We start from the raw sequence: 10425 nt of genomic DNA on the forward strand, positions 1-10425 counted from the left end.
ATATTGGTGATAGATGCGGGACATTTTGTGTGTCGATGGACTTGAATTAAAAGGTGGTTCAACCTATTCAAATTAGGCCTCCCTTTAGTCAAGTACTAGATACTTTAAATAGTTTTCTAAACGACACAACAGATTAAACATTCTCAGTATGACAATAATTTGATTTGTCTAATTTAATATGACATGACTATTTGGGATACAATAGAGCTTTTGTTTAATGATTTTTGCAGCTCTAATTGAAAGCTTGGACACTTTATAATTTTAAATACTTAAATTAGAAGATTTTACCCTTTGATATATGTAAGTATAAAAATTATATGAATGTTGTGGGCTTTCAATAGACAACTTATATATTATTATTTTTAAAAGATTAGTTAGAGACTATAAGTGGCATTCTGTCCTTCGTTATACAAAAAATATGATCACAAGATAATTCACAGCACGAAATTACATGGATCACCCTTTTTGTCCTCTCCACTTTTGACTGACTTAAGAAATAAAATACTCGTAAAATTGATTGAACTTTGAAAGTTCTGTAACTTTGAAACTAGTAACTTTGTGATTAGCACCTTTTGTATTATTGCTCCTGTATGACAAATTATTGCTGCCTGAAAACTCTGTAAGTCGTTATGGATAAAGGTGTCTGCTAAATGACATAATTTAAATGTAAACTTAATCTAATATTCAGACTTTAACAGAAAAGAATACTTCTATACATTAATGAATATCTGTAAACCACTTCATGTGAGATTACCACTATCTAAATATTTGAGTTATGGCTTAGACTGCCTGCTGGAGGCCTGCCCAGGCAGCTGTAGGAGCACAATTCTTCATCAGCCACACCTGCAGGGAACACCAACTAAATACTTAGAACCTGTGAAAGGCCAGATATGTGTGTAAAATAGTGGACATGTTAATGTATTTGTGCAATGAAAAAAATGGAAAATGATACAAGCAGATATTCAAAATGGCACCTTTAAGTGAGATTGAGTGGTGTAATGTTGAATGTCTTGTTTTAAGAATCCAGAACATTGTGATTTGACTAAGTTAACTTGTTTATAAATGTGTAACATATGAAATGGGCAGGCATGCTCGTTTCTGTCTACTTGCTTATCAAAGCTGAGAGCAAAAATCCATTTCTTTATTCATTTATTCATACAGAAACAGGAAACGCAGTAATAATACTATTAATTATATTTAAAACTTTTTTATATTAAGTTTTAAATTAAAATACATGTTATACATCTAAAATATTAATAAACATTTAAAAGTCTCAATCTTATTTACAGCATGCATATTTAATGTAAATAAAGAAATATTAACCACCCTAGTGTTAATATGCTAAACACAGAATAGTTATATGCGGTATCATTTTTCCTGCTGTTATTATAACTGTTATAAACACTTTATAAACGCTTTTCAGATGCTCACTTCTTCATAATTATTAGACTTTGATCACTTGAAGCTAAAACAAATAGACAAAGTATGCCAGCCAGTTGTTATATTATATTTCTATTAATATCTATTTGTACTCTAAGGCCCGGTTTCACTGACAAGGTTTAGCTCAAGCCAGGACTATGCTTTACTAAAATTATAATACTTAAGTTTAATAATTAAGAATAATAATTAATTCGCTTTTATTCAAATGCCTTCAATCAAAATATTACTGGTGTGCACAAAACAATGTGACATGTTTTAAGATATGTTTGGGCAATTTATTTTCAGTTAAGACTCTCACTTTAGTCCGGGACTAGTTTTAAGACTTGTCTGTGAAACCGGACATAAATAAACTATAGTATCACGAAAGGTATTTGTTTTCTATCAAATCTGGCAGATTCCCATTGACTAATTGAAGCAGCTAGATTTGAGAGAATCTGTCTATTCTCTGTTTTTTGAAGACTACATTGCACACGTGCACACTCTAAGCATGTCTGATAAACGCACGCCACCTGGTTTCCTGAGAAGAAATTCTTCTGGGAATGCGCGGACAAAGGTGAGAACCCACACAGGTGAACCCACCTGAAAGTGACGAAACCCGACTGAAATCAACAAAGCAATTCATCAAACTTTTAACTGATGTGTATCCACACGTGTCTAACCGCTTCATTTCAAAACGAAGTGTGCACGATCCCTGTCTGTCGGGCAAAGTTTGATTATAAAACTTAAAGACAGCTCGTCAAGCCCCGCCCCCTGTAGGCATACCCGGAGGTAAGCAGCTATATTAGTGTGAGCTGAGCGTCTGTTCGGGATGTTATATGCACTTAAACCGCAGCAGGTACAAATCCTAACACTTTGGATTGTGCCGCCTGGGTACCAACCTATGTGTTGAGGAGTCGTACTCGCCAGATTATTTCCTGGGAACAGGCGTCGGACAATTCACGTGCAAAATCACGTCTAAATATGAAACTGGAGGTTTTCTGTGGGGGTCACTACGACTCCAAACCCGTGGAGCTGTGCAGCGACGCCGAGGGCAGTATCCCGTCGCCGCTGTCCGCAGAGGAGGAACTGGGATCGGATGGAGACTGTATTGCGCACAGTCCGGCACCTGTTCCGCAGGGCGCCGAGAGCAAAGGCAAGCCCTACACCCGGAGACCCAAGCCTCCGTATTCCTACATCGCTCTGATTGCCATGGCCATCCGTGACTCCGGCTCGGGTCGTCTTACTCTGGCCGAAATCAATGACTACCTCATGAAAAAGTTCCCGTTTTTTAGAGGCAGCTATACGGGTTGGAGGAATTCGGTGCGCCACAACCTGTCACTCAATGACTGCTTTCTGAAGGTGCTAAGAGATCCCTCCAGACCGTGGGGCAAGGATAACTACTGGATGTTGAACCCGCAAAGCGAGTACACCTTTGCGGACGGCGTTTTTCGTCGAAGGAGAAAGCGCATTAACAAAAAAACAGGCAAGGAGCCAGAGGGGCCAAGCCAAGTGGACACCGGGGACTCTGTTATTGCGCCCCCGTCCAACGCCAAGTTTACGAGTTCTTTCGCCATTGACAGCATTCTCAGCCGACCTTTCAGAAAAGAGGAACGCCCCGTTCACAAAACTGACACTTGGCAGGTGGGAGTGGACATGGTCCCCTATGTCATGCGTCGTTCCTCTGCCGCTCTCCCCCATGCGCAGGTGCTTCGAGGCTCCCACGAGGATCCTGCTATGACCAGCCATTACCAAAGAGACTTCTGTCCTTTCCAGCTGACCTCCGAGGGCATCGCGGTCCCTTACGCGACTACTGTGGTACCCGTGACGGGTTATAACCGGTTCAGGATTGACTATTTGTTGTCATAATGGTGTGAGGGTCGGAATATGAAACGTTTGCACTTTCTGTGTAGCCTACTCATAACTTAATACACACACATTTCATCAGATCACCTCGACACGGCATTTGTTTTGGTGAACTGTCGATAAAGTCGCAAAATATATGAAAAGCCGCGAACGCAGAGTTGTGAACTTTGAACTATTTAACTTTTTATTGTCATACTGTACGATCTATATATTTATGATGTTTTGTCATTGTTTTATTTGTGATTGTTCTAAACTTGCTGAACCATTTGCCTCAAACCATTCGTATGAAATAAAAGCGATACTGTACCTGTTTTAATTTCAGATAACCAGCACGCAAGATAAACTATTCAAGACAAACTCATTTTGAGTTCTTATTGAGAAGGTGAGGCAGTAAGCTGGAACTAGAATGTATATTTCATTTTCCTGAAAGAATGCATGCGCATTTTGTACTGAATAATAAAATATATTTTCAATTGAAACACTAATAGACATTGATTCTTGCCAAATAATCACCTCATAGTTCTAAAATTTATGATCGTGTGAATTTTGCACTTTCGGTTATTTTCATTGAGCATACATGTCTGCCCCACGTATTTGATCTGACTGTTGCAGATTTTTTTATTCATTTTTTATAGTAAAATGGTAAATAATGTGCACGTTATTTATTGTTCAATAGTCAGAGAGTTTTTTCAATTCAAATATTCGCAATTTATACTGTCAGCAACATATTACAAAATTAAAAGGGACAAGATTTTATGTTTTCTACATGTGAAGATACAACAAGTTCCTGTGTTGCCTAATTTTGAAGTCCCAGTGAGAGGCAGTGTCTGTAGTTATAGTTTGCGACGAGCTGTCCACGGTCCTGAAGATATGATGGCACAACTCAAGTTTCACGGGCAAGTAGTGATTTATTGGAGCACTTAAGATATTTACTTTGCAAATCTAGAGTTGTTGACGCTTTTGTTTAAACATATCCGAATAAAACAAACTATTCATATATGTAAAATCAAATTTATATTTTGTAAATATTATAATATAACATAGAAATTAAAAATGTGTGAATGAAAAACATTGTATGTCAAGTCAAAAGATATTAAATGCAGAAATAAACATATAAATTAAAGCTACTAAAGTAATTGATCTTACGCAGTACTCTGCAGCTCAGTCTCGATATGAATTAAAGTGAAGTACTAATACTACTGCTATTGTTGTTACAATCTAACTCATCATCATTAAAAAAATCACGAAACATAATTCTTAGATTTTCAATTTATATAAATGCGATTCGAGCATATTAAAAACATTTCATCATTTTGTTATTCTTGCAGGCCTATTCTAATTGAAGTGAACAGGTGAACAATCGTGTTAGTCCGGCCAGGAAATAAGCGGTGTTTTATATTGATTAAAATACAATAACACATTTTAGCATTAGGCTACTTAAATAAAGATGTAGACCAAATTACCAATACCTCCTGAACAAATTACTGTGTGCCATCAAAGCGAAGTAACTGACAGGGTATACTGCCCTTTTCCGAATTCAATTGGAGTGACTATACTGCAACCTACAGGTAGCAATGGACAATATCGAATACAGACAACTTTCAAGAAATCTGAAATCATTTCTAATTTACGGACCAGTCAAACATTGCAAGAAAGCGGGACGTTCGTTTATGCACAATGTCTGGATAAAGATTATAAAATATCGACTATTTGTCAAAATTTCTCTTATTATATATTTTCAATAACGATTTGGAGATTCAGAAAATAATGAAACCCGGTGTCACCAATTCCCCAAATGGCCATAATCTGTGTTATTATCAGGGAGTTTACTTTCGTTTTGTTGCAATTTAAACAATTGCTGAAGTAGTTGAATAAGTGAGAGAGAAAAACATTCGTCATTCATAGGCGCCTCGACAACTAGTGCTTTGTTTTCTCTTCGCAGAGTTTCCCCGCGAGCGGACACAGATATATTTAGCATTCAATATTTATATTTTCTACCCAGAAGTACAAATATCCGTCCCCAGAAGTGACTATTGTCACGAGGAGAGTAAAATATACAAAATCCAAACAACTTTCAAATCTTCACTTTACGTCAGTTTTCTTACCATAGCCACAAAAAGACAGCAGAGGAATCCACCAGTTCAGTATAATAATATCCCCTCAACCAGAGGTTGTAGTGTTAAACCTTCTAAGTCGTTCATGTATTTTTCTTTAGCACTAAGCAAGGCTTTTTCTGAACCAAGCGTGCATCCTGAACGCAGCAGGGATAGTGGGTTTGATGTTGCCGGGAATTTAGGGGCGATTATTTTCTTTACCTTTATTGTTATGACGAGGGCTGATTTTATCTTCACATCCTTTTTGTCGACTTTGATAAAGATGTGAGGCCGCTTGTTTCCTCCACGAGGAAAGACTGTGTAAATTGCCCTCGGAATCACAGACACCACTCATGTTTTAGGTTTTTGTATTCAAATATCTACAATTTACTAACAGGCCGAAGCCTATATGTTTAATTGCCTGAATGTATAAGGTAGCGAGGCGTCTATTAGTTTATACACTCTTAGAAAAACCTTTTTTTCCATTTTCTGTAGTCTTTAGAAACCTTTTTTACAGTGTACACATCACCAAATAACCTTTAATATTAAGAGGGTAGAATTAATATAATATTATTATATTATGCCTACAAAAGTTATTTTGAATAATAATATGAGACAAATGCGTGTCTGTAATGATGTCATAACGGTACAATATAATAATAATAATAATGACATTATTGTTTTCCTTCATAGTAATTCTGAATGTTACTTTGCACGGAAGATTTTCCGTATGGTTAATTACGTTCACTTTCCACAATTCATTAGATCTTCTCTCTGGGGGCGTGACAGGGGTCCGGGACAGTAAACTGACACTGCGCTGTGTGTGGTATCAAAGCAGCGATGCAGCGGCTGATGGAAAAAGCCTGCTTCCACTCATGTCAAAATCATTTATCCAGAACAGCCCTTTACAAGAACTTGTATACACTTGGAAAGCGACTCCGTTGAACCCCCATCGTGCTTACCTGAAAAGATGGTCAACCAAAGTCACTGCCTTGCGTGCGTACATTTTTGTCTTTTATTCATAAGCTCACAGGTCAAAAACGCGCGTAATAGACGCTTTAAACAGTGCCAGTCACTAGAAGTGGTTTTCTATCTGCGCCTCCCACCTTTTAGTGACTCTTACCAAAAACACGCCATTAATTATTGGCGTGAAGGTCTGACAGCGTTCGCCCCGGTGTTTGGCGTGTGGCGTTGTTGATTGAAATGTCGGACGGGGCTTGATAAATGGCGTTATTGCGTGTATTTAGGTTGTCAGAGGGGATGTGGGGAGCCTCTTTACTCGGACTCTGCACAGCCTCCCGCCAGACCGAGAGCTGGAGGCATGCCAGACATGGAAAGGGGTGGGTCTCCAAAATTCGAGGAGATTTCTTGGAGGAATTTAGTGGGGATCTAGGGGGCAGAGAGAGATTTACGAATTGATAGGTGGTCGCGTTTTGTTTGGCCGCACGTCTTTGCGCCAGAGAGCATTGAGTTTCCTTCTCTTAAGGGATTAGTCTACACTATGGCCACCAAGAGACTGAGGAGGGGTCGCTATCCTGGCGACACACAGCTGGTGGCTTCAACCAGGAGCGCGTCCTGCAAGCAGAGCGTGGTTCTGGCGCACTGACCTGCATGCGCCCGTTCTGAAGAGGCACTGGTTTAGATTTAAGAGATATTTGCTTGGAGTTTCCATAGTTTATCTTTTTTTTTATTTCACCGGTGCTATAACGACCCTGTCGTTTTTATTTGGTTAAGGCTTAACAATGACGACTGAAAGCGCTCAGCAACAGCTGGACCCACAGCCGCCTCTTAGATCCAGTCCGGCATCCAGTGGCATGCACGCGGCGACTCAGAGCGCACAAACAGTGCTGGAGAGCACAAATGCGACCGGTACCAAAGGCAAAAAGTCGACTTCGGGCATGAGACGTCCTGAAAAACCACCGTACTCGTATATCGCTCTTATAGTCATGGCGATACAGAGCTCCCCGACCAAGAGGTTAACACTGAGTGAAATATATCAGTTTCTTCAGGCTCGTTTTCCATTTTTTAGAGGCTCTTATCAGGGCTGGAAAAATTCCGTAAGACACAATTTGTCTCTAAACGAGTGTTTCATTAAGCTTCCCAAGGGCCTCGGTCGGCCAGGCAAAGGCCATTATTGGACAATAGATCCCGGGAGCGAGTTCATGTTTGAGGAAGGCTCTTTTCGACGCAGGCCGCGGGGTTTCCGAAGGAAGTGTCAGGCCCTCAAACCCATGTATCGTATGATGAACGGAATCAGCTTTGGTGCTTCCATGCTGCCCCAAAATTTTGACTTCCAGTCCCCTTCCACGTCTCTGGCCTGTCACGCTAACGGTTATAATCTGGACATGATGAGCAACGCTGTGCCTGGCGTTCATGCGGGCTACGATGGCCTTGGTGCGAGTCACCACGTCTCACACATGTCATCGAGCCCGGGCTCTACATATATGACGGCGTGCCAAGTCACCTCAAACGGCGAATATGGCCAGGACAGCAGCAACAGTCCGCTTCATTCACCGCCGGCGATGGGCGGCTCGTTGGATTGCCATTCGCCTTACGGAGCCGCCTCGGCGCATTGGGCTTCATCAGGTGTGTCTCCTTATATTAAACAGCAGCCACTGTCCTCCAGCAGCCCGACCTCATCTGGATTACACTCCAGTATGTCTCCCTATTCTCTGGAGCAGAGCTATCTGCATCATAACGGCAGAGATTCGGCCGACATCTCAGGTAAAGATGCTTATACGACTGCTAGCAAATTTTTCATTTCATGTATCTATATAGCTGATTTCAAGTTTATGAAAAAAAAATTGGAACAAAAGGTCATTAGTGTAGCCCTTAATTGTTATTAACAGTGTTGCTTTAAATAATAAACTTTATTAATACAAATCTATCAAATCTGTCTATGTATTTGCAGTTGAGCCACTGTAACTATTTATTATTTATATATTATATATATATATATATATATATATATGTGTGTGTGTGCGTGTAAAGGAAAATTACATCTAGAGAAGATAAGGCTACATGTAGTTATGAAAACATTAGACACAAAAAAAACGGTTGTGTTAAAACAACACATGTGCCATCTTAAAAATGTAACACATTTTTTGTTTGGTTTATGGGTTGATTTCAACTCTTTCTTACAAAATATAAGAGGACACAGCTCATGTCTAGTGTGCAGTGGGGATTTTAAAAGAAGCGGATAACCCTCGAAATATTCATGTGGTGTTTTGCCTCTGTGGGACTTTTATATGGGGCCCATTTGACAATAAGAATTTATAAAATAATATAGGCTGACGTTAAATAAATCATTCGGTAAATAAATTATAACCAGACATTGTTACAGTGAAGGCAACGATGGGAGCGAGTTGTTATTGACTGAACCATTTTTATTTAAAAATAAAAGAGAACTTTCAAATGAATGTCAACGTGTCATAAATGTTAACAATTATAGTATTTGACAATGAAAAGTATACAGCTATGGTTTTCGTTTAAAGTGTACCATTTGCTTTTCTGGCGTGAAACATACGCATGTGAAATTTAAGCGTACAATGTAAGCTGTGTTAAACTCTTGTTGAATTTGTTAATTAACCAAACATTAAAAACTAAAGATTGCGCACATATAAACAATGCACAGAACTGCTTTCGTTTTATTTTTCCCAGATAACAATACTAATCAATTGAATTTATTTTGCAGTAGGAATGTCTCGATACCAAACGCACCCCTCGCCGGTCTGTGACAGAAAAGACTTTGTGTTGAACTTCAACGGTATTACGTCGTTTCATCCAACCACCAGTGGATCCTACTATCATCATCAACTACATCATCATCAAGGAGTCTGTCAAGATGTGAAGCCATGCGTTATGTAAACTACAGCAAGAAGGGTGTAAATAAAGCATGTGCGCGGGATTATCAGATTGTGTGCTTGAGGCACACATTAATCTATGAAGTAATTGAAGCAAACGCAACGAATGTGTTTATTTATCAGTGTGACTAGGAAAAACTATGAAGGAACACATTCGTTTATCGAAACTAAGGACTGGGCCGAGATTACATTTTGGCATTGAGGTTTATTACGCATATCTACTACTATATAGGCTACTGTAACAAACCTCGACACCTTTGCAAATGTGGAAACAAAATGCTTAACAAAACCGTGTTTATCATAGTTCTTAATCAATCTTTTTCTGTTTGGATTGGTGTGGATAAGAAAATAAGTTGTTTAAGTAACTGATGGTAAAGGCACAGTAGGCTACATTTTACACTTGATATTTTGCACTCGGCAACACGGCGAAAAACAGAATTGAAAGCTCCAATAATTGTTGTTGCAGGCAATATCACGACCCCACTTAATATTTTCTTTGTCTAAATATCGTGTGTGTGTGTGTGTATGTTTTTGTCAACTCTTAAAAGATTCTACCTCTTATATTTAAAGGGGTGAATTTAAGTTTTGAAATCATGTGTAAAGGGGGAAGAGACCTACGAAAATCGTAATAAAATAAGACTGACTGCACTTTTGTTAACCTAACACGTTGACAAAATACATGTACAATACAATTAAACGATGTATTCTCATAAGCACTTCGTGTAGTTGTTTTTTGTTTAACAATGCATTTCCCTCATACAATACGATAAAGACTCTACTCTTTTTTATCCTACATGAGAGTTAAATTAACTAATAACATGTTAAACAACATACACTTTCGTTACGTGCTGCTTTTTTCAAGAAAGATTAGATCCAGTGATTCAAACATAGGCCTATATATTTTACAGGCAACGTTTCAACAATATATTGTTTGTATGTACACATGTAACTGTTGGCGAACGTTCCTTTTAAGAAAATATAGCTGTTATACAATATTTAGGTTAAAAAAGTACTTATTTTGACTAAAGAAATATTTACCACGAGAACAATAAAAGAAAATGAATTGTAAACCAGACATAGTACAAAAATCACCGTTTAATATCATCGTGATCTTAATTATTACAATTTAATTTTCCAAAGTGAAAAACTCGATAGCTCAATGAATCAACATACTTTATTCTTAACCG

The 10425-nt window shown here is 38.5% G+C and overlaps 2 protein-coding genes across 3 annotated transcripts; both read left to right on the forward strand.

Annotated features, from left to right (window-relative positions):
• The first annotated feature begins 2235 nt into the window (after nucleotides 1–2235).
• On the forward strand, nucleotides 2236–3761 carry foxq1a (forkhead box Q1a). Its single transcript, XM_056744036.1, has one exon. The coding sequence runs from the start codon at nucleotides 2401–2403 to the stop codon at nucleotides 3283–3285; it is 885 nt and encodes a 294-aa protein (XP_056600014.1). The 5' UTR covers nucleotides 2236–2400; the 3' UTR covers nucleotides 3286–3761.
• A 2945-nt stretch (nucleotides 3762–6706) lies between these two features.
• foxf2a (forkhead box F2a) lies at nucleotides 6707–9881 on the forward strand. Of its 2 annotated transcripts, none has more exons than XM_056743795.1 (2): nucleotides 6707–8099; nucleotides 9070–9881. In XM_056743795.1, exons 1-2 carry the CDS (start codon nucleotides 7118–7120, stop codon nucleotides 9240–9242), a joined length of 1155 nt encoding a protein of 384 aa, XP_056599773.1. In that variant the 5' UTR covers nucleotides 6707–7117; the 3' UTR covers nucleotides 9243–9881. The 2 variants fall into 2 exon arrangements, with proteins under 2 accessions (XP_056599773.1, XP_056599774.1); XM_056743796.1 differs by having other exon boundaries at nucleotides 9073–9881.
• The last annotated feature ends 544 nt before the right edge of the window (nucleotides 9882–10425 follow it).

This window comes from Triplophysa dalaica, chromosome 3, assembly GCF_015846415.1.
Source record: "Triplophysa dalaica isolate WHDGS20190420 chromosome 3, ASM1584641v1, whole genome shotgun sequence".
Taxonomy (NCBI): Eukaryota; Metazoa; Chordata; class Actinopteri; order Cypriniformes; family Nemacheilidae; genus Triplophysa; species Triplophysa dalaica.